The sequence below is a fragment of the Haliotis rufescens genome, unplaced genomic scaffold, assembly GCF_023055435.1.
Source record: "Haliotis rufescens isolate VD_foot unplaced genomic scaffold, xgHalRufe1.0.p SCAF_1, whole genome shotgun sequence".
Classification (NCBI taxonomy): Eukaryota; Metazoa; Mollusca; class Gastropoda; order Lepetellida; family Haliotidae; genus Haliotis; species Haliotis rufescens.
The window spans coordinates 19657520-19683180 of record NW_025963779.1 but is presented as its reverse complement, the minus strand read 5'-3'; the positions used below and the strand labels follow the sequence as shown (position 1 = coordinate 19683180).

Sequence of the window (25661 nt, the reverse complement as noted above, 5' to 3'; positions counted from 1 at the left end):
ACCACAAGGCTTTGTAACCTTTAAAGATCTGGGTTAGAATGGGTCTTCGGCCACCCATGCTTTCGATGTCGTAAGAGGTGACTAAAGGGATCAGGGTGGTCAGGCTCGCTGACTTGGTTGATGCGTGTCATCATACCCCAATTGTGTAGATCCATGTTCATGATGTCCGTCACTGGATTGTCTGGTCCAAACTCGATTATTTACAGACTATCGTCGTATAGGTGGAATATTGCTGAGTGCGGCGTTTAACAACAAACAAATAAACTTAATTTGTGGGACAGGGATGGTGTGACATTCACTAAGCAGGGGGAAGAATGAAGTCCTATTTGTATACGATGTCTTTGGTAAATCTTATGATATATATGGAAAATAGAGACTAAAAATAACACTAGAAAGCCTTATATATTTATTTATCATATATCCTGAAATGGTCTGCAATTTCAAATTTCACATTGCTTTTCTTGTGGCCATGGGTGCTTGAGTATGTGCTGCTGCACCTTGGCTGCAAATCTACACTCTGGCCATTGACTGGTTCACTCTGATTTCACCATCTGCTGTATTTTGTGTGCAGCTATGGAGATTTCCAAGCATACACAAGGCAGAAGAAGAACAAGTCCTACATCCTGAAGCCAGAGTCTGGATGTCAAGGTCGAGGGATCTGGGTCACCAAGAACCCCAAGGAAATCAAACCCCATGAACATATGATATGCCAAGTCTACCTCAATAAGGTGCCATCATGTGTTTATTAACTGAACTCTTTCTTCAAGTCTAGATCATTTGATTTGTCTGCATGTTAAAGTGTGTTACACCAAGAAGTATCACATGTAGCCCATTGGGCTGTCAAGAAATATATTCTAGTAGCCCCAGAACTTCCGTGGACAACCCTACACACGAAACACTATGCAATCAAGCCCTCTAGGGGAGTACAGGGGCATGCACGCTTTGAAAAGTTTAAAATCTAGAGTGCAGCAAGAATAAAGACCTTTTCCAAACATATTTCTTGTTGCATTTTTAGCCGGAGAAAATGAATAGATGTTGTCAAATCGACAAGATGAACAAAGTCTGAAGAATGTTAAAATGTGTAAACAAACTTTTTGCTATGACTTTCCAACTGATCCTTCAATTTCTCACATCGTAGACCGAACAAATTTTGATTATCACAGGCCATGGGTCTATAGTTTGTTTCGCACACTGATTACATAGTGAGGTCAGTTTAAAATCTACAAGCTTGTTCCTATACTTCCATGTTTTTTTAGTATCCTGATAATGTGTAGCTGTCTGCTGAATAATGTAATAATGAAGTAGATTGTGGGTGCTTTTGTGATCCCCTTTACCAAGAGAATATTTCACAGTTGAAAGAAATACTGATCAAATGATTCTGATCTTCCACTATAGTAGTTATTATTATTGTCACATTTAATCACATATTTTTGTCTTTCTTTCAGCCATTCTTAATAGATGGGTTCAAATTTGATTTCCGAATCTACACCTTAATAACATCATGTGACCCTCTCAGGATATTTGTGTTCAAAGATGGTCTGGCAAGGTTTGCCACCAAGAAGTATGTGGAGCCCAGTGCTGGCAACACGGTGAGTCGTCACAGCTACTTTAGCTTTACAATTCTCAATATGACGTGTGTTTATGCCAGAGACATGCCCTTGGAAATGTGATTCAGAATTCTTTCTGAAAGGATTCATTACCCTGCAGAATATTAAGTTGTGGATGACTTGGTTTCTGTAGTGTGGATGACTTAGTATGTGTAGTGTGGATGACTATGTAGTGTGGATGACTTAGTATATGTAGTGTGGATGACTTAGTATATGTAGTGTGGATGACTTAGTATGTGTAGTGTGGATGACTTAGTATATGTAGTGTGGCTTACTTAGTGTATGTAGTGTGGATGACTTAGTATATGTAGTGTGGATGACTTAGTATGTGTAATGTAGATGACTTAGCATATGTGGTGAGGTGAAATGGGGTTTAGCATCACGTTCAAGACTTATATAGCGTGTGTGCGTGCAGCTACTTGTACTCGTCCAGACTAATGCCATTTTTATAGTGCTAGCCCACTGCAGTTTAACATGAATACCCCATTCAGACACAGTATATTGATTCCGTGCCATTCAGTCCTTGTTTTAGCCCCTTAATGCCGAGCACCAGATAGGGTAACAACAAGTACCAACTTTTAATGTCTTTGGGTATGATGCGTCCGGGGACTTAACCCCTGACCTTCCTCTCTCAGGGCAGACGCTCTACCACTAGACCACTAATGAGTTTTCTTAGCATATGAGGTGTAGATGACTTAGTATATGGAGTGTAGATGACTTAGTATATGGAGTGTAGATGACTTAGTATGTGTAGTGTTGATGAATAGCCAGTTTATGTGTTCCCAGTGACCTTGATTTGCAGATGTTCTGCAGCAACACCATACACCACTAACTCAGTATCAAATTTCATAACATAACTCAAAGACGTAAACACTGATGTTTTAACATTGTTAAGTGTTTGTGCTGATTGCATTTCAGGACAATGTGTACATGCACCTGACCAACTACGCCATCAACAAGCACAGTACAGACTTTGTGAGGGACGATGAAGCTGGAAGTAAGAGGTGGGTGGATTAGATGTTCATGTAATGTGATTACTATGTTGATGATCCATTGACTGGTGCAAGCCTTATAATCACATGATACATGTTCTCTTCATTCTTATGATCACATGATACATGTGCCCTTCATTCTCATGATCACATGATACATGTTCCCTTCATTTTTATGATCACATGATACATGTTCCCTTCATTTTTATGATCACATGATACATGTTCCCTTCATTTTTATGATCACATGATACATGTTCCCTTCATTCGTATAATCACATGATACATGTTACCTTCATTCTTATGATCACATGATGCATGTATACTTCATTTATATGATCACATGATACATGTCTCCTTCATTCTTAAGATCACATGATACATGTTCCCTCCATTCTTATGATCACATGATACATGTTCCCTTCATTCTTATAATCACATGATACATGTTCCCTCCATTCTTATGATCACATGATACATGTTCCCTTCATTATTATGATCACATGATACATGTGTCCTTCATTCTTATGATCACATGATACATGTTCCCTTCATTCTTATGATCACATGATACATGTTCCCTTCATTCTTATGATCACATGATACACGTTCCCTTCATTCTTATAATCACATGATACATGTTCCCTTCATTTTTATGATCACATGATACATGTTCCCTTCATTCGTATAATCACATGATACATGTTACCTTCATTCTTATGATCACATGATGCATGTATCCTTCATTTATATGATCACATGATACATGTGTCCTTCATTCATATGATCACATGATACATGTTCCCTTCATTTTATAATCACATGATACATGTTCCCTTCATTCTTATGATCTACCCGTGAAGATCCGGAGTAGAATAGCTCTTCAGCAACCCATACTTGCCATAAGAGTAGACTATGCTTGTCGTAATAGGCGACTTACGGGATCGGGTGGTCGGGCTCGCTGACTTGGTTGATGCATGTCATCGTATCCCAATTGCGTAGATTGATGCTCATGATATCAATTAATGGCTTGTCTGGTTCAGACTCAATTATTTACAGACCGCCATCATAGCTGGAATATTGCTGAGTGCGGTGTTAAACAACAAACAAACAAACTTTCTTATGATCACATGATATATGTTCCCTTTAATTTTTATGATCACATTTTTTTTAAAGACAACCTTACCCAGGCAATACTAAAACAGGTATGCTGTAAACACTTTGCTATATGTCTAGGCGTATATCCACCATAAACCGCTACATGAGAGAGAAGGGGTATGATGTGGACAAGATGTGGAATGACATTGATGACGTCATCATCAAGACTGTGATCTCGGCTCACTCTGTACTGAAGCACAACTATCGCACATGTTTCCCCAACCACGTCAGGGGCAGTGGATGTTTCGAGATCCTTGGAGTGGACATTCTGCTGGACAGGAAGCTGAGGCCCCAGATACTGGAGGTGAGAGTGTACAATGTAGACTTTCACAGATACTGGAGGTGAGAGTGTACAATGTAGACCTTCACAGATACTGGAGGTGAGAGTGTACAATGTAGACTTTCACAGATACTGGAGGTGAGAGTGTACCATGTAGACTTTCACAGATACTGGAGGTGAGAGTGTATAATGTAGACCTTCACAGATACTGGAGGTGAGAGTGTACCATGTAGACTTTCACAGATACTGGAGGTGAGAGTGTACCATGTAGACTTTCACAGATACTGGAGGTGAGAGTGTACCATGTAGACCTTCACAGATACTGGAGGTGAGAGTGTACCATGTAGACTTTCACAGATACTTGAGGTGAGAGTGTACAGTGTAGACTTTCACAGATACTGGAGGTGAGAGTGTACAGTGTAGACTTTCACAGATACTGGAGGTGAGAGTGTACAGTGTAGACTTTCACAGATACTGGAGGTGAGAATGTACCATGTAGACTTTCACAGATACTGGAGGTGAGAGTGTACAGTGTAGACTTTCACAGATACTGGAGGTGAGAGTGTACAGTGTAGACTTTCACAGATACTGGAGGTGAGAGTGTACAGTTAGACGTTCACAGATACTGGAGGTGAGAGTGTACAATGTAGACTTTCACAGATACTGGAGGTGAGAGTGTACAGTGTAGACTTTCACAGGTAATGGAGGGAGGTCAGACATAAGTAATTGAATGGGATTCAACCAAAGCCTATAAATCATTCCCAGGAGACATGTATCGGTTGTATAAATCAGCACCGCTCGGATGGTGTGCTGTGTACTTTGCCAGGTGGTCAATGTACCATGTGGCCGTGGGCCCCATTCCACCAAGCCATCCTTGTGCTAGGAACAGTGCCTCAGGAACAGTGCCTGAATGTGTTCTTGTTATCACTATTAAGAATAAACAACTCAAAACTAGGTCTGTTTTTAAGAAATATATATGTTATAAACATATTTATGTTGTATGAGTGAAACTGCTGAAGCATTTTATATAAAAGTTTTTTTACATTTTATTAAGCATTTGATAGACACTGTCTAGACTGTATGTATAAGATAGGCTCCAATTTGTTTATCTTTCCTACTTCAGGTGAATCACTCTCCAAGCTTCACCACTGATGCTGATCTTGACCGTGAGATCAAGGGCACGCTAGTGTACGACACACTCAACCTCATCAACTGCGGAGCGTGTGACCGGAGGCGCTGCATTGAGGAGGAGAAGAAGAAGATCAAGGACAGGCTGCTGGGCAAATACACCAAGAAGGAAACCAAGTGAGTTGATCAGTTCAAACGTGATTCAAGCATGATCCATCATTACTCCTTTACCCTCATTCTTGCTAGATCCTTTACCCTCATTCTTGCTAGGTGCAGTCGTGTAGCCTAGAAGCTAAAGTGTTCGCTCGTCACGCCAAAGACCAGGGTTTGATTCCCCACACGGGAAAGTCCATTTCTGGTGTCCCCCATCATTATATTGCTGGAATATTCCTGAAAGTGTGATAAAACTATAATCACTCACTCACTCACTCATTCTCGCGTCATCTGCACCGCTCTCGTGGTCTTGTGGATAGAGCACCTTCCCAGAGAGCTAAAGTTCAGTGGTTCGATCCTAAAGGTGTTAAAAGATGGTACTTGTTGTTTTCCTGTTTGATCCTCGGCATTAAGGGGATAAAACAAGGACTGGTAGGTTCAGAGTCAGTATACTTTGTCTAAGTTGTCAAGGGGTTTCCATGTTAAACTGCAGCACTATAAAACAGGCATTAGTCAGGTCTAGTACAAGCAGACACACATCACTATAGAAGTGCAATAATCTTGAAGGCAATGTTAAACCCCATATTAGTTCAGTTTGATTCTAGCCTGATGTCACCTACACTATTCCACAGAGCTGTTTAAGTGCTATGAATGTCTGAGGTGAATGATGAAATACAGGTATAGAGCTGTGACTATGATGTTTACTATATACTGGCACCGTTGGTATATGTTAAATGGACCTGAGACATGTTTCAGCTGGAAGGAGTTTTGAGAACCTGAACATTTGAATTGTTGCGTACTTTGATAGTCCTATGATAGACAAATGATCATGCATGAATGTCGTGCACCCTGCGCCCATCAGACAGACTTGACTATGTCTCCTTCTCTCTAAATCCCTTGTGTGTCCTACAGAGAAGAGCTTGAGCAGGCTCAGGCCCTGTTTATGGAGCAGCAGGAGCGCTATGAGAATTCACATATGGGCAACTTCCGGAGGATCTATCCCAGCCCAGGCTGTGACAAGTATGACAAGTTCTTCCACAGCAGCGGGACCCTCTTCCAGGAGACAGTGGCATTCAGGGCTCGTGCAGAGCTGGCAAGGTAGGAAGCGCCATCAGATACCTGTAACGACTTACGTATAGGGTGAGGACAATATTGCTGCTGTTGCTGTTGTTGTAATTAAGGACTGATGAGAATTTGATACCTACATACTGTGTTACAGACAACAACGTGAGGAGATCATGAGGAAGAAGGAGAAGATGGAGTCTATGATCAAGGGAGGGAAGAAGAAGGATGGCAGTATACTCAGGCCAGAGTCCCCAACCGGTCGGAAACGTCGCACGTTACGTCGGTCCACCATGCCGTCACGCAGACTAAGCTCTTCTAAAACAGATTTGGAGGTATGTCATATAAATACGATACAGTCCTCTCATCCAGCGGAAATACATGGGATATATGTCAAGCCATTAAGGCCCTAGGTCTTCATCACTGTACAAGGATGCAGGGTGTGGGAAAAGTGTATTGTCTGATACTGCGTATTTATGATATGTGTGCAATGTTTGGCCTGGCCTATATTTTCATATCAGCTTTCATTGAATTGTTATCAATATAACAGATCTGAGTCCACTTGTACAAAATGATCTTATCACTATAATAATTGTAGCTCCAGGGCCCTGTTCCACAAAGGGAATGTAGCGCAACGTAAGTTGTGTTAAAGTGTGGGAGTTACTATCACCTTAGTGCTATGATAGCTTTGTGGAATGGGCCTCTGTACCTTGGCATCATGGACTTAATTTGTGCAAGAAGATCCAGGTTTGAGGTGTTTGTATGAGATCTGATATGGCTGATAAGTTGCCCAATCTCATTAAAATCAGACCTTAGTTCTCGCTACCGCTAAACAAAGATCTGAAGACATCCCATTAAGGGTCACATCAGAACAACCTTTCATCCGACCAATCGCTTACCGGATTATGAAAGTGACAGTCGGAATGTGATTTCTAATCATGCAGTCTCGAAAACTTTAACATGGGGTATTCCGAACGATTGTTACGGGTTTAACGACTGAATCCTTACAATCTAGACCATCTATTAGCCATTCCAGAATGTTTTTTTGTTCAGGTTTCAAATTTGTAATCGAGAATTCGACAAAATATGTTTCGAAGTGTAGTCGCCAATTTGAAATTTGTGCCATAAAGCATGAGAGAGCTGCCTTCTGATTGGTCTTTCCAATGGTCGATCAAAGTTTGCGCAAGGTCGGTCTGACGTGACCTGTAATGGGATGTCCTCAGATCTTTATTTAGCGGTAGCGAGAACTAAGATATGATTTTAATGAGATTGATAAGTTGCCATTATGGTTGTTTTAGGTTCCCTACCAATTGGTGTGAAACGGTTGTCCTCCTCGTGTCATTGCTACAAACTGGGCACACACAAAAGTGAACTATACATGCTATATGTAGATTATGTAGCACAGCGTGCATTAAAAACCTCTATGATTTTATACTTCCAGATTGCCTCATTTGTATGGATGAATTGTTACATTGTAAAGTGTGTTATGGATGAATTGTTACATTGTAAAGTGTGTTATGGATGAATTGTTACATTGTAAAGTGTGTTGACAGGAATAAAAAGAGAATTTTTGAAAACGTCTGTTGACTCACCAACAATTTACATACTAGGGCTGGGAAAATGAAATACCCAGGCACCCACCCTGCTACTACCCGACCCTGCCCAGGTAACTGCTGTCGGTCTCAAGAGATAGGTACAAAATGTCGGATTAGGAATAGTTTGACCGTAGCCCTGGACAAAATGGAATTAGATACAAGTATAAGACGATCTGGTCATAGATACAATGAAGATGACTTAAGTTTCATCTTTATTCAAACATATAAAAGTCAGAAGGAATGGGTGCATAGTCAGATTGAAATGTGAACAATAGTGACTTGAAGTGTAAGCATATAGTTCTAGATCATTTTTATCATTAAACAATTTATCACATGACTACCAATGAGTCCGGGTAGTCCAGTGGGTTCCTGGGTCCTTCTCAGTACCCACCCGACCTGAGCACCCGAGTTACCAGTCCCAGCCCTATTACATACATAGGTATGGCTTTAAACATGTATATGTTGTGCTCAGGGCAGTGACAGCAGGCTGCAGCAGGAGGAGATGATCGACACGTCCAAGCCGATGGAGATCAGGGAGGAGGAGGAGCTGGAGAGGATCAGTGGGCTGCTGCAGCGGGACAACCTCGTCCGCGGCCTCGGCATCGTGGAGCATGTGTACCGCCTCCTACACTGTACCCCTGGTACCATGGGGGTGATGAAGGCCGACCCAAGACCTCTGCCCCCACCTGTGGTCAGTATGAGCCGTGTGTTTAACCTAACAGCTGCATGACATTAACAGACCAGGGCACCGTTCCAGAAAGCGATCTTAGCGCTACGACTATCGTAAGCCAGTGTTAAAGTATGGGAGTTATGATCACCTTAGCACTACGATGGCTTTATGGGATGGGCCCCAGGGCCCACTTGCACAAAGCGATCTAAGCACTAAAATGATCGTAACTCCCATACTTTAACATAGGCTTAAGATAATCTTAGCGCTAAGATGATTTTGTGCAAGCGGGTCCGGGATTCATGTATGCACATAACTCGAACCTTACTTTAAGATTTCTGTGTAGGTAACTTTCTCATTACTTTTGCATACTAACCATTTTAATTGGTCTATACAACCAAAACATTTGCTTAACAAGGGGTTTTGTCAACAGTAAGGTATAATTGTCGTTTGATTGTATATGAGAGTGACATAAGTAAAGCCTGCATTATCTACTTAGTGATATACATGGGGGATTTGCCAGTTGCTCTTGTATGCAGAACCTGATTAGGCAGCATGATCAAAAGATATTTGAAAATAATTACACTGTTCCATAAACCCTCGACCAGATTTAGAATATAATTGACTGGCTATGATTGTAAATTGCATGTGTGATTGCTTTTATCAGACATGGGTGTCAATCAAGAGTTCTTTGTTGGCTGTTTGCCAGAGTGTAAATTAGCTGGCAAGACTGTTGACCTCACACCTAATTATCTTGCAGTCACACCAACCAGGTCATCTGTCTCATATATAGTGTACACTTATTTCCTTTTGGCAAGTGAGGCCTACTATATTTGAGAGAGCATTGATTGGTTAGCTTATACCATGTGTGCTTTACTTGGGGAAATTGTTGAATATTACTGGAACTGTTCAAACTGAGGCTGATTATCTATTTTAAACATTATGAATATTATCATTACAAATTAAATGAAAGTTTTATGAATAGGGAGCAATGACAGTTGAGAGCCTGTTATTTATAGCCTTGCTAATCTATTTTGGTGGTTTTTTTCACTCTGTAAAACACTAATTCATGCAACAGGCTGCATGATAGTGATTTGTTTGTTGTTTGTTGTTGTTTAGGGCTGCACTCAGCAATATTCCAGCTCTATGATGGCGGTCTGTAAATAATCAAGTCTGGACCAGACAATCCAGTCATTGACATTATGAGCATCAATCTATGCAATTGGGATACGATGACATGCATCAACCAAGTCAGCAAGCCTGACCACCCAGTCCCGTTAGTCGCTTCTTATGACAAGCATAGTCGCCTTTTGCAGCTAGCATGGGTTGCTGAAGACCTAGTGATAGTGAAGACATTGAAAATCTACTTGTAGTAAATTTATGGAATGATAAAACTTAAGCATGATTAAGTGGTGCTCTGGTAGTAACAAGAAATCAACTGCCAGTAAATATACTACTCAAGAACTCCCGATTCATTTTTGGGACTATGATTAATTTGTCATGTCATGATAGATTAACTATAGTAATATGAATGAATGGGCTGTTCTTTAAAATCATTTGAGTAGTATGGTTGAAGCAAAGATCCACAAGATAAACACTTCAATGTGATGTTAGTGGAATAGATCAATCTCATTAAAATCAGATCTTAGTTCTCGCTACCGCTATACACAAAGATCTGAGGACATCCCATTACGGGTCACGTCAGATCGACCTTGCGTGAACTTTGACCAACCGATAGAAGGACTGACAAAAAGTTGACATTAGCCAATCAGAAGGCAGCTTTCTCCTGCTTTACGGCACTAATTTCAAATTGGCGACTACGCTTCAAAACATATTTTGTCAAATTCTCGATTACAGATTTGAAACCTGCACAAAAGAACATTCTGGAATGGCTAATAGATGGTCTACATTGTATGGATTCAGTCGTTAAACCCGTAACTATCGTTCAGAATATCCCGTGTTAACGTTTTCGAGTTTGCATTATCAGAATTCACATTCCGAATGTCACTTTCATGATCTGGTTCGCGACGCTCTGATTGGTCGGATGAAAGGTCGTTCTGACGCGACCCCTAATGGGATGTCTTCAGATGTTTGTTTGGCGGTAGCGAGAACTAAGATCTGATTTTAATGAGATTGTGGAATAGATGTGATGGAATCCTTCCTATGTGATTATGTATGCTTTCAGTCCCCCCATCCTCCGTCCCTTGTTTTAAGTTGCATGCTGACCAAGCTTTTTGCACCATCACAGCCTTGCACATCTCTCTGCTTTATATGCACCTGCATGCACAAACCATTCTAATGTTTTGTTTTACTTGTCAGTGTAGAATCTTCGATGATATTTTGTAGATGTGAATAGTTGTCTAAATCTTATATTTTCTAGTTCATTAGAGCTTTTGTCTGTAGATATGTGTTTTAGATGAAGTTTTGATTTTGCATTTTAATTCCACTAAATTCCCACTGACATGCACAGCCATCAAACATGTTTAAAATATTACAGCTAATGCTCATATAACTAGTTCATGAAATTTCTGGTTGGAAGTACGAAATTAGCATCTTTGAAAAATATATGAATTTAAAGCACAGTTGACCACAGTTGATAATTGATAAACTCCAAATGGATGTTATTGACTGATGAGAGCCAAATGTAGGTTGTGGAGATGTTCAATCATTTAATTTGATTTTCATTTTCCGAGGGACCTTTGTCCTCTCTCAAATCGATCTACTGTAAACAAACATTTAAAACCTTTCAAGGGTTTGAATATGGATACACAACCTGTATATCTTTTTCATGAACTAGTTTGCTGGCATGAGTCCCCTACTTGTATCCTATACTGGAGAGCCATGTTTGATGGCTGTGCTGTTGGACTAGCTGTGTCTAATCTGCTTTCTCTTGCACTGTGTGATCACTAGGACAGTCACCGATGGCCACTCCCTGGCCGACACATGGACCCCTACATCAGTGGCCGCCCGCCACCAATCCGAGCCAAAGACAGGCAGTATTATAAAAAACTGCTGGATAGGTACTTTGGTGCCAACCACGTACTCTCTAACGATAGCATCAGTCTAAAGTATGATAGAGCCAGCCACAGAGCCACCAACTATCCACACTGTAACCCTGGGGTGTCAGGGCTGGTTTACACCCGCAATCCTAAAGACATCACACGCCAGTTCCCGCACGTGCGACTGTCATACAGTACCACGGAGAATAAGCTTCTCCTCACACACGACAATGATACTGAGCAGGAGGCACCTGAAGCTGATATTGTTGACAGCGAGGTTGGTAGACAGTGGTGGTTTGTGGTGTAGACTGGTGTATATGTGCAGTGAGTCTGCCGCTACTGACAGTGCAGTTTGAGGAGAAGGCTTCCTGCCTGCGTAGACTTAATTTTAACCGCTTCCTTAACCAGAAGCCATGTTGTTTGTGTGCCACTCACCTTCCATAAGCCTTGCAGTGACTGCAGAAACCAGAATATTTTTATCATTTGGGTTTGTTCAAAGTTTCACGCTTCATTATTTAGAGCTAGCGTTGCTATCTGTGAATGCAAGTAACTTCAGAACGATTGATGATACAAAGCTGAATGAAAATTTTCTTCATGAATAGTGTTAGACACCATGAAAGAGAAGCGACAAGTATTTCAAATATATTTGACATGGTCTTTCGAAGTCAAATTAGTGTATATTATGTAGGCTCTTTGACATGGTCTTCTGAAGTCAAATTATTGTATATTATATGGGCTGGTGAAATTGAAAATTACAATTCATCATTTTGAGGATATTATGGACTCTGACAAATTATTTGGCTCTTCATCGGAGTGAGAACTTTTTTGCACAACAGTGTCAAATAGAAAGCAAATATGAGTAAAAGTGAACTCTGACAGTCATGTGACCTTGAGATGCTTAGTGTTGGACAAATTGACTCATGACGATAGGGTAGCTAAATTGTTGACAAAAGTGGCCTTTCATTCTAACAAGGGGAAAGACGGATGACTTAGCGGAATGAGAAGGATTTTCATTCAGTGGTGAAATACACACACAAAGTATAAGATTTTCATTAAGAAATTGACCAGTACGTATTACTGTACCAAGACTGATGTCATTCCAAACTACAGATTGAAGAATGGTATTCTTGTTGCACTTCCCCCAATGGTTTCTGCAGTGTTGTTGTGGAGTGACAGCCTCCCTGACCGGTGTTGTGCCTGCCGCTGACCCAGGTGGTGGGGACGCTTGGTTTCCTAGAGTTGCTGAGACAATTGATGCTACGTTATGTGTGATAGCATTAGTGTTACCAAACAAGGTGTGGAATAACAAGGTTAATAGAACTGTGGGAAGTATGACTGATATAGGTTTTGACTATATTTATACTTTCTGGACTAATACATAATTAATAGAGAAGTACTTACATACATGTTTTTGTAGTTTCTGTTGTGTGACTTTGTTAGACTTAGATAGCCATGATTCATGCAGTAGTTTTAACATCATGGAAAAGTGAATATTAGTTGATTGGTTATAGTGGTTCTCTATTACTATCAGAAACAAAATCTTAATTATGTAATTAATTTTAGTTTAACTGTGTAACAAAATGGAAATGTTCATTTTTTTACTTCTTAATTCAATATGTTTATATCCTATTGCTTAAGCAAAGTAACTACTTAAAGTTTAGATTTTAACTCCTTGACCCAGTACATATTTGGTTGCAGTATTGTATTGAAATCTCAATCTACCTAATTTGCTCTGACCTTTTCCTTAATTTATTTTCCTCATGCCAAAAATGCCTTCCAAACTAATGTCTTGATGAGTTTGTGTATTTAACAAGTATGTTATAATTCTATATAGCTTTAATGGAAATGGTTGCTCCCTTGCTTCAGGCATTGCAAATCGTTTGGTCATCATAATTCATATGCATGTTGGTAGATAGGTATAAATAGCAATAGATGTTAGCAGGAGAAAATATTCACTAACACCTGTCAATGATTATATGTATGTGCAAAACTTATCCTTATCATTGGCTTGGGGTGTGTTTGTAATGTTGTCGAGTTGGTAGATATTGATAAGAACTGTTACCATATCCTGTTCTGTGATATTGGTGTACTGTGGTTGTATGCTTCGTCTAATACATTTCTGCCATAACTGGCTGTGGTGTTCATATAACCAGCGATAACTGAATCTAACTGATGTACCGGTACCTGGGAAACAAACTTGGATTATACTGTAACAAAAAGTAAACAAGGCTACAAAACTCGACATCTGAGTTCTCTATGAGAAAGAGTGCAAATAACAACAACCTGACGTATCTGAAGATAACAAGTATCTTCATTCAACTCCTTTCAATGAAAAAGTGATGCTGAAGTTTAATGAATGTTCTCTTTGGAATATTAAAGTCTCAGAACTGTGCGAAACCAGTGATGTGCCAGTGCTAGACCCTTTGTAGTCATGGTGATGAGATACCTGTGTACCAGTGTGTGGAGTTTAAGGTGCTACTGACGTTGTATGTTGTGGCTTGCGTGTGTGATTAGTGTTGAAGGGTTTGACTCTGTTCTAACTTTCAGACAAGTGGAGGGAACGGCGAATCTCTAACACACAACAACACCAAAGTTAACTTGCATGACAAAAGTCACCACTTTCACTCATACTCTCCCAAACTTCACGCCGCTCTCACTTCTAACCTCGTGCCTTCTCAACCTGTTGTGACGTCTCAGTCCATCTTTGCATCAAGTCCCACAAGCTTCCTAGCGACCTCCTTCCCCCTCCTGGCCATGGCCTCCACCCCCCACCCAATCATCCCACCCCCAGCCTACTTGACCAGACCTATAGGGCCGTATACCTTACCCTATACTCATTTATCCACTCAGCCTAATAATGGAACACGATGGCAGGGCAAAAACGCCAGTTTAGCCAACGTGAATGAGAGAACGGTCCCAGCTTTTCAGGTAAGTGATTTGTGTCACAAGCTAGATGTGGTGGGGCTTCTAGAAGATGGCTTGTAGCTAGCTTCACTGTTGGATACAGGGTAGACCTGTCCAGCATGGATGCATGTCATTCACTTAACTATACACTTGCACGCATTGTATCATACAAGTAACACACATGGTTATGTTGCTGTAGATTTCAGAATGAACCATCATAGCACTTCATCCTAATTCTTGTAGCCCCCTAGTCAGCTGGTGCCCTGGTGACAATTTCAGGGCAGATTAGATCCCTAGTCTGATTGAGTGAGTGAGTGAGTTGGGTTTAACGCCGCTTTTAATATTATTCCAGTTATATCACGGCGTGTGGGAGGAAAGCCCGAAGTGATGCAGGTCTCAGACGTTTACCACTTCGGTGAAACTCACGAGCACGGGTATAGTGCCGACAAACCTAGAAACATAATCAGGCTAACTGGGATTCGATCCCAGTCATAGGTTTCCGGCGTGCCCAAGGGACGCAACTCTACACAGCGAATCGCGGCGCCTTAAACGACTGGGCCACCCATGCCCCCCAGATCCCTAGTCTGAGCCCTTGCTTGTAAGAAGCAATTGCATGAGTAACTAATTCTCCTGTATTACAATGATGATATAATTTGTCATTATACTCTTATACCAATTACTGAAGCTCACACTATCAACCTCTGGTTTGCCTGCTCAATATTTTGAGCCACAATTCAAAATATAATTCTAGTGATTGTTTATTTATTCCACCACAATAATGGGATGAAGACAATGCCTGCGTGCCGGTTCATCACAAGAATTAACCGGCAACCATGTACATGATGTTGCCTGAATAGACTACTGCGCTCATTTGTGTTTCTCAAATTCAGTATGTAAGGGAGGTAATCACATAGTAGTCAAAACATTGTGTAAGATGTGAAATGGAATGAATCTGAAGCAATATTGTTGATATTATTGTAAAGTCGCTTATGTTGATTAAACATTTTGAGAAAATTATTTTATTGTAAATTTAATTTTATTTGCCATTTTAATAAAGACATAATGTGTTGCCGCCGTGTTGATACCTGGAATCATAGTTTTATGATATCATGTTGATTTACTGATCATTGATTGGAAGGTCTGTAGAATATTTCTTCAAATGTTTTGTCTTTCTATCCTTCTGACACTAGCTATCCCTGTTTTCTTGGAACTGTCTTACTCTGCTAGGAGGCACACAACATGTGCTTGTCATGACACCAGGTGTCTAGACATCAGGGTTCTAGTGCTCCCTGACTGGCTTCTAGGAGGCACACAACATGTGCTTGTCATGACACCAGGTGTCTAGACGTCAGGGTTCTAGTGCCCCCATGACTGGCTTCTAGGAGGCACACAACATGTGCTTGTCATGACACCAGGTGTCTAGACGTCAGTGTTCTAGTGCTTCCTGACTGGCTTCTAGGAGGCACACAACATGTGCTTGTCATGACACCAGGTGTCTAGACGTCAGGGTTCTAGTGCTTCCTGACTGGCTTCTAGGAGGCCCACAACATGTGCTTGTCATGACACCTGGTCTCTAGACGTCAGTGTTTTAGTGCTCCCTGACTGGCTTCTAGGAGGCACACAACATGTGCTTGTCATGACACCAGGTGTCTAGACATCAGGGTTCTAGTGCTCCCTGACTGGCTTCTAGGAGGCACACAACATGTGCTTGTCATGACACCTGGTCTCTAGACGTCAGGGTTCTAGTGCTCCCTGACTGGCTTCTAGGAGGCACACAACATGTGCTTGTCATGACACCTGGTCTCTAGACGTCAGGGTTCTAGTGCTTCCTGACATGCTTCTAGGAGGCACACAACATGTGCTTGTCATGACACCAGGTGTCTAGACGTCAGGGTTCTAGTGCTCCCTGACTGGCTTCTAGGAGGCACACAACATGTGCTTGTCATGACACCTGGTCTCTAGACGTCAGTGTTCTAGTGCTTCCTGACTGGCTTCTAGGAGGCACACAACATGTGCTTGTCATGACACCAGGTGTCTAGACGTCAGGGTTCTAGTGCTCCCTGACTGGCTTCTAGGAGGCCCACAACATGTGCTTGTCATGACACCAGGTGTCTAGACGTCAGGGTTCTAGTGCTCCCTGACTGGCTTCTAGGAGGCCCACAACATGTGCTTGTCATGACACCAGGTGTCTAGACGTCAGGGTTCTAGTGCTTCCTGACTGGCTTCTAGGAGGCCCACAACATGTGCTTGTCATGACACCTGGTCTCTAGACGTCAGTGTTTTAGTGCTCCCTGACTGGCTTCTAGGAGGCACACAACATGTGCTTGTCATGACACCAGGTGTCTAGACATCAGGGTTCTAGTGCTCCCTGACTGGCTTCTAGGAGGCACACAACATGTGCTTGTCATGACACCTGGTCTCTAGACGTCAGGGTTCTAGTGCTCCCTGACTGGCTTCTAGGAGGCACACAACATGTGCTTGTCATGACACCTGGTCTCTAGACGTCAGGGTTCTAGTGCTTCCTGACTGGCTTCTAGGAGGCACACAACATGTGCTTGTCATGACACCAGGTGTCTAGACGTCAGGGTTCTAGTGCTCCCTGACTGGCTTCTAGGAGGCACACAACATGTGCTTGTCATGACACCTGGTCTCTAGACGTCAGTGTTCTAGTGCTTCCTGACTGGCTTCTAGGAGGCACACAACATGTGCTTGTCATGACACCAGGTGTCTAGACGTCAGGGTTCTAGTGCTCCCTGACTGGCTTCTAGGAGGCCCACAACATGTGCTTGTCATGACACCAGGTGTCTAGACGTCAGGGTTCTAGTGCTCCCTGACTGGCTTCTAGGAGGCCCACAACATGTGCTTGTCATGACACCAGGTGTCTAGACGTCAGGGTTCTAGTGCTCCCTGACTGGCTTCAAGGTCGTGTGAGCATGTCATCTCAACACCCACTCATCAATTCATTTGTGTGATTAACTCCTCTCACTGCACTTGTCAGTCAAGCTTAGCTCACTCACTGTAATCATCATGAAATGTTTTCTTTCAGTCATTTTATCTTGTAGATTATTAGCATTTGTATTCATTCACTGACATGCTCACTCTCAGCTGTGTTTATGCGCTCAGTGTCAGAGTAAGGATTGCTTCCTTGCATATGAGCAGCACTTATTTCATGGTTACACATTTGTGTGATGGATGTCATTCTCAGTGAAATAGTGAAAAGGTTTCTTTTAAGTGTCTTGATAAGATAATATTTTTCAAAGAAAAGTCATCCAATTGTGAATTATTTTTCTTAATTTTATTCTGGTGTGTAAATGTAAACTTTGTAGTATGATTATTCAGTGTTTAATATGTTTTATGGTAGATGAAGGTTGTCATGTACAAATGTTGGAAAAGTGTCCTTGTTTGTTCCAGAGACGACAGCTGTCACGGAAACCTATTGCAGCCAACAGGAGTGGACCAGCCACCATTGTGCCAGAGACGGACTACCGGAGTAGCATGGTCGAGACGGAGGCAGAGAGGAATCGGCTGCTAGCTCGGAGTAGTGGTCAGACAGATTGGCGGTCAGACACAACTACGCCCACACAGAAGGCTCGAATACTCAGTGCACATGGGAGAAGAGACCCAGGTATGGTGGCTTGCAGAGTGCAGTGTTTTCCTTGGGTGATGACATGCATGCAGTTATTTCAGGGCTTTAAGCTGATACATTGTATAGAGGGACTTGGAAATATGGTGGTGGATATACACCCCAGGGTGTTATGTGGTGGTGGATATATACCTGAGGGTGTTATGTGGTGGTGGATATTAACCTCAGGGTGTAATATGGTGGTGGATATATACCTCAGGGTGTAATATGGTGGTGGATATATACCTCAGGGTGTTATGTGGTGGTGGATATATACCTCAGGGTGTAATATGGTGGTGGATATATACCTCAGGGTGTAATATGGTGGTGGATATATACCTCAGGGTGTTATGTGGTGGTGGATATATACCTCAGGGTGTTATGTGGTGGTAGATATATACCTCAGGGTGTTATGTGGTGGTGGATATATACCTCAGGGTGTGATGTGGTGGTAGATATATACATCAGGGTGTAATATGGTGTTGAGTATATTGAGGGCTTGTGATTGAGAAGGATATTAATCCATGGTCTAAGGCAACTGTGTTAGATAGACATTTCAAGCTTGACTTTTAGGAACATATTGTCTGATGATGTTATGTCTGCTTGGGGTGTTTATTGATCTTAGAGGTTTTGACATTTAGGTTTTGATCTAGGTTGATTAGAAGGTTTGAAAGGGTCTGATGATGATGGGATTTTAAGCTAAAGCCTTGTATCAATATTCAAGGTTGAAAAATACAATAACTTTCTCAAACAATTACTTTGGAAAATGGATGTGGATTGGTGGTGTCTTTATTTGTGTGAAAAGTGTCCTACCCTGATTGTCAGAAATGTTCTTTTTTTGTCTTCATGTAGAAATGGAAAGGATTTAAAGGGAGGTTTTTCTAATATGTGTTGTACCTGAGAATCAAGTGTATTAAACCTAAAGCTGCTGCCAGTGCTTGAGGATTGTTCTGATACTCGACTGTACAGATCACATTGCATTATTAAAGTCCCCCCCCCAAAAAAAATCAGACCCTGATTCTGAAATAGACATTGGAATATCAACTTTATAAAGTCTCCTGTTTCCATTTTATTTTCCATTTTTCACATTTGCAACCTTTGTTCCTTTTAAGTTAAGAGGTTTTCACCAAAGCGTAAAACCAATGTGGCCACTGAAAAGACATACTAAAGACACTGGGTAGGAAGTTCACAAATCCCATAGGCTATGCATAGTACCATCAGTTCATGCTTTTATTGAGAAACTTCAAGATAAAGTCATCAATTTCGCTTTTTACTGTATGGATTGGTACAATGATGCATGACATCATCTTGATGAAGTTTCGCTGTCGCCATTAATGTAGAGAATGATCTCTCTTCTTGACTATTACGGAGAGAATGATCTGCCTTCTTGACTATTACTGTAGAGAATGATCTGCCTTCTTGACTATTACTGTAGAGAATGATCTGCCTTCTTCACTATTACAGGAGAGAATGATCTGCAGCAGTAGAAATTGGCACTCGTCCTATAGTCCTTGCCAAACTCCCCAATATCATAAGGACTAGTAGAAATGTGCCCTTTTTAAGGGTTTTGCTATATGTTATCATTATAAGGACTAGTGGACGACAACTGTTTGTTTCTAACGCTGATCTGCCTACAAGACTATCATTACTGTAGATAATGATGTGCCTACTGGACTATTACTGTAGAGAATGATCTACCTACTGGACTATTTCTGTAGCGAATCATCTTCCTACTAGACTATTACTGTAGAGAATGATCTGCCTACAAGACTATCATTACTGTAGATAATGATCTGCCTACTAGACTATTAGTGTAGAGAATGATCTGCCTACTAGACTATTACTGTTACTTGTTGAATACATCAAACCCATTACCATTACTCTAGGGCAGAAAGGCTGGGAGTATCTGATAGGTAGGCCAGTGAATTTGCTCAGTGTCTAACTGAGCGTAAGCTTCCTGCAGTGCACACATGTATATACCTTCATCAGTGTCGACTGGGGTTGCTGTCAGTATGGCTGCTGCAGTCTGTCACACAACACTAACAGTATACGACAGGGATATTCACTGCACACGTCAAACAAAACAACAAAAGTAATTGTTTAGTTCACTGTGAGCAGATCTCTTGATGATGATGACACTTCCCTATTTTTCTAATATGTTTGTGTCTAGTGCTAATTGTTGCATGAAAATGGACCTATTCTATTATCAGTTCTTAACAAATTCCAAGGACTGTAATTGAAAGGCATCAAATGTTCAAAATTTTCATGACAAGTGAGCAAGGAAATATAAATGATATTTATAAGTCTGCAGTTTAATTGTTTTGTTTTCATGTTTGTTTGAATGACAATAAAAGAGGCCGCTACCCTGGGGTGTCGATCATGTATCTGTGGGCCTGTCTCTCTTCATCCCTTCTAATGATACTGCTCTATACGATCTGGCAGCCACTGCAGCAGTACATGACACAACCAGTAAAACATGTACATGCTGTGCTTTACCTAACCTTATAAGCTGCTGTATTGTTCTAACTTTAAACTAGATGTGTGCATGTTGGAAATATTCTCAAATATAATATTGTGTATGCAGTATCATTACATCTAGTTCGTGTGTATCCGCCGTATATATTTTAACATGACTATTTACTCTTCGAGATAGTTCGACTATATCTATATCTACAGTTTTGTCACTGGTCTTGCCTGATGTTTTGTGTACTGACATCATGTATGCCTGTTATGGAATTGTTTTTTCAGTAAAGGTATTAAACTTAATAACACGTAATTATGTATGATTTAAAACAATAACTCTGTCTCCTTTAGTCTGCTTTCAGTTTCAATACAAACAATTGAAGCATTTGCTTCTTGTGTCTTAGTAGTTTAAACATAGCATTCATTCTTCTTACTTTGCTTTTGTACTAAGTCATATTCTAGTGGCCTTTGAAATAAACTTCACAGCATGTAGATTAATTAATGCACACTTTACTTGTCGGACAATGTCTCTCTTTCATGCTTACCCTAAGACAATTTGAGTTCACATGGATAATAACTACTTTGTAAAATCAAACTTCATGTAATATTTAAAGAATAAGATACAAAGGTAAAACTGTTCTGCCATTATATATGTAAAGTCATAAATCCCAAATCACTTGGTGACCATGTAGGTTGTAATACCAGTCTCTGTCAGTAAGTAATGGTGTGTTGTTTCAGATCTCCCCCTCCCTCGGTTTGGCCCTGCCCCTCCATCACATGGTCTCTCCGTGGTGTCGGCACCGGCACCAGTCATCCAACGTCCAGAACTTGTTCGACCAGAAATGGTTGTGTCAGCATCTTCGCCAGGAAGTGGCCTCAGTAGAATCAGTTCAAACCATTCTATGACAGAGAATCCTGCCAGTCACCGCTCAACCAAGTCGCAACGGATACGTGGCGCGTCCAATACGATGAGACTACGGCAGTTGGAAATGAGAGAAAACCACGCCTTTGTCTACAGCTGATACTGAATCCTTGGCATGTACAGGGTGGGAACTGTACATGAGCAGTTGTTGCGGAGTCTTAATGATGCTAAAGAACTCTTGACCCTATTGTAGGGCACCAACAACCCAGTTTTAATGGAGAAAGGAGCCTCGGATCTGCATTTTCACAATAGAGGATGTTGGAGTATCGACAGTGTCTCAGTATTATCTACAATTACACTGATTTTTACATGATTACATATAAAACTCAGTTCCTTGAAGAATTAGTGTCTTCACAGTGATATATTGTACCAGGGTCTTTTTACCTGCAGATTGTTCATATTATATTTCTTTTTTCAGTGTTTCTATGTATATGCTTAAAGTTAGTTTGAGTGAGTTTGTTTGCTTTGATAACCACAAAGTTGCCTGTAAATTATAACAAACAGACATGGTTCTGCTCCATGCTTTTGTTGATATTCCAAATATGAAGATATTATTACCATGACTTATTATATTTGAGACAACTATAGGTATGGCATTTGTACAAATACTATGAAGCGAGAGTTGGGGAAATATATTTAGTAGGAAGTATCAAACGGTCTCATTCTTACAATATTAAAGTTTGTTCAATCATATTTTAAAACTTGTTACACAAGCCGAGGGACTTTTCTAATTTATCATATATTTTAGTACATATTTCTCCTTCCATTTTAAACAGAAGCATTCTGGTCCCAATTTGGTCATTTTGACAAAACAATGATGTTTTGGTCAACAAAGGAGTACAGTATTCATTGAAAATAATCAGCATTGGGATATTCATTTTCCAAATATTTTTTCTATTGGAGATGATTTTTTATTGTATGAAATAGTTGTGTGTGTACTGGACCATCGTGTTTGTTTTGTTATATAATGGGCATGTGTATCAGTGCCGATGCCATCAGTGGCTGGTGCAGAAATTCAGTGTTTTGTTATACTACCACGTTGTGGTCTTTAGGATTGGTTTGAAACTGTGATAAACTTTCGCAATACAACTTGAGGTGGAAATGTATTGAAATCTGGGTGACTGAACTTATCTTATCATTTTGCTATTTGTTGTGAATGTCGGAAGAAGTAATTGGATTTCTGTAACATGACTTGATAAATCAGGAGAGAATTGTTGGACTTTATTATAGACATTCGCTAAGTCTTTTGCTGGTTATGAAACAGCTGTGATATTTGACTTGTTTGACTATTTTGATGTTTTAAACTTAAATATATTAAACACAAAATGTGCAAAAACTGTAAAATTGAACAAGTTACATGTTAGTGTCCCAACGAAATAGCCCTGATGAAGAGTAGTGGAGGAAAATTGTAATGTACTTATGCAGCGAAAATATTTCATGTTTAAAAGAAGTGATGGCCGAAATATTTTTAGGTTCTAAGTCTTATTAATTCCAATTTTGAAATGAACAACTCGACTTTTCGTATCAAGCAGCGATAGCCAAAATATGTTTATGGTCTAAAGCAGTTGTTGCCAAAGTAATTTATTTTCAAGAATGTGATGGCCAAACAGAGAGACGTTTCTATAATAACGTTCATAGTGCCATCCCCCAAGCATACACTGCTTACCATGTGCCTCATGAAACTAAGATTATGAAATGTGTAGTTTATTATGATCACATTATTTTATTAGGAAGATTATATGTTTATTTTGTATTGATATTCAGGGAGGTATTCTGCATGCGACGACATTTTGACACTTGACTCCAACTATGTATGTAGTTCATTAGATCAGTTTGCCCGTGTATGTCAGGAAGGTAGGTTTGTACACTAACAGAGTTTCACTGAAGAAAGTATTGCGGAGCTTTACTGCATGCAGTGTGAATCTATTTGTTAAGATCTGACCCATGTTGACAATATTCCAAGCCTGTTGTTGCCATAGCACCTGGTTGTTGGTGTGACACAACCTATTTACAAATAATTATGGTTATTGATCATAATTTTGCATGGAAACATGACTGACAACTACTTGCAAAAAAGATTTTAGCCATATTTGTTAAATTTTTGTTTTCATACCTCATGCTTGTCGTAAGAGGCGTCTAACGGGATCGGGGGGTCAGGCTCGCTGACTTGATTGATGCATGTCATCGATCCCAATTGCGTTGATAGATGCTCATGATATTAATCACTGGATTGTCTGGTCCAGACTTGATTATTTACAGACCACTGTCATATAGCTGGAATATTGCTGAGTGCGGCGTTAAACAACAAACCAACCCACCAACTTTCATACAAGAATGGATTATGGAGATAAAAACTGTTGCGGGTTTGCGTACATGGCATTTCCTGTTTACTGTGAGGCAGACCAATGTATTTGTTAAAGTTGTGTATGGTTAGTGAACATTCTCTTGATTAGATTCCTCACATTTCAGTTTGTTTGGACAGCCAGTGACTATAGATACACATAGCAATGTTGTAATCATATATGGAAAAAAAATAATTCAAAAGTTGAAAGGATTGAATGTAGACAAGGCATTGTTCCGATGGGTTCTAGCAATATAGATAGTCACTGTGGTTTTCTACCAGGGCCCACTTGCACAAAACGATCTTAGTGCTAAGATGATCGTAACACCCATACTTTAACATAAGCTTATGATAGTCCTAACACTAAGATAGCTATGTGCAAATGGGCCCAGGTATACTAGGTAAGACAATAAGGAGAGTACATCAGTTTAGTGTGTGATTCTACTTCCATCCTTCTTATCATTTACATCAGTTTCATTGTGACTTTCGGTTTAAATGGAGAAACATTCCAAGTTGATAACTATACTTTGATTTTGTTTTGCCATAATCACATTTTGAGCATGTTTAACTTCAGATATTGGTTCTATGTTACATTGTTACAAGTTATGAGAATATGTTTATTTTAGAAAATGAATTAAAACAATTATGTTTGATATAAAAAAGACACATGAGTGTATGGATATATATTGTACTTTGTTATTCTGAAAATATGTTTTCCTATGTTTACTCATGATGAAGGTGTAGCTCCACCATGCACCAAGTAGACTGGATTGCTTTGGCTGCATCATCAAATCCTTGCCTATCAAAAACATGGGTGTGTAGAATATGTCCATGACAATGAAAGTCCTCTTATTGGTAATAGTTGTAAAGTCCAGAATCTTGTAATCTTGAGTTGTTGACAATATCTGTTGTTGACGTCCTGACATCCAGTCTCTCCTGCATCTTGAGTTGTTGACAATATCTGTTGTTGACGTCCTGACATCCAGTCTCTCCTGCATCTTGAGTTGTTGACAATATCTGTTGTTGACGTCCTGACATCCAGTCTCTCCTGCATCTTGAGTTGTTGACAATATCTGTTGTTGACGTCCTGACATCCAGTCTCTCCTGCATCTTGAGATATTGACAATATCTGTTGTTAACGTCCTGACATCCAGTCTCTCCTGCATCTCTGTGATCAGCAACTACTCATGTTTCTTAAGATGGTAACATGTGGTAGTTACTATGTATATTGTCCTTGTACAGTTTGTTCTTGTTGAAGAAAATAAAGTTTGGTGTACTCTACATGTGATTCTGTTGTAATTAACCACTTAGTTTTCAGTGTCAAAAAGATGTTTTCACAGACAAATGCAAATGGATACAAAATAAGTTGCAGGTCATTTGATATTCTGGGATGTGTGTCGGGGGGGGGGGGGGGGGGGGGGGGGAGGGGAGGAGGAGGGTGTGTGTGTGTAGAGTCATTGGGTTTTTTCTTCATTTTTAGGGGCTGAGATTTTTTTTGCAGCACATTTCATCCTGTGGAAAAAATGTTACAAATTTCAATCATACGCCCGAACACAACCACATCATTGCACGTGCTACATTACCCAGATCAGTGGAACTTAAGTTTGAAGTGAAACATTTGCTGCACTTGCAGCTTGCCAGCCTACAGAGATAGGGATATAAAAGGAACGATGTACTGTTCATTCACACCCAAACCGTTGGACAGAGACAAATATCATGCTGAGATTAATGGTGCTAAAAGAATACGTAATTTGTATGATACATCAAG

General features: G+C 40.4%; 1 protein-coding gene across 6 annotated transcripts in view; it reads left to right on the top strand.

Annotated features, from left to right (window-relative positions):
- Positions 1 to 25174, top strand: part of LOC124113390 (tubulin polyglutamylase ttll6-like) — a 55072-nt gene extending 29898 nt beyond the window's left edge. For 2 of the 6 annotated variants that reach the window (XM_048392643.1, XM_048392638.1), the window contains exons 8-19: positions 572 to 728; positions 1446 to 1589; positions 2526 to 2611; positions 3836 to 4061; positions 5161 to 5342; positions 6231 to 6416; positions 6538 to 6715; positions 8448 to 8666; positions 14189 to 14569; positions 17957 to 18170; positions 20054 to 20080; positions 21369 to 25174. In XM_048392643.1, the coding sequence (XP_048248600.1) occupies positions 572 to 728; positions 1446 to 1589; positions 2526 to 2611; positions 3836 to 4061; positions 5161 to 5342; positions 6231 to 6416; positions 6538 to 6715; positions 8448 to 8666; positions 14189 to 14569; positions 17957 to 18170; positions 20054 to 20080; positions 21369 to 21652 (2284 nt within the window). In that variant the 3' untranslated portion in view covers positions 21653 to 25174. Of the gene's footprint in view, positions 1 to 571; positions 729 to 1445; positions 1590 to 2525; positions 2612 to 3835; positions 4062 to 5160; positions 5343 to 6230; positions 6417 to 6537; positions 6716 to 8447; positions 8667 to 11552; positions 11919 to 14188; positions 14570 to 17956; positions 18171 to 19279; positions 19345 to 20053; positions 20081 to 21368 lie in introns of all 6 variants that reach the window. The other 4 variants (XM_046473700.2, XM_046473703.2, XM_048392654.1 and 1 more) reach the window with 4 other exon arrangements.
- Positions 25175 to 25661: the final 487 nt, after the last annotated feature.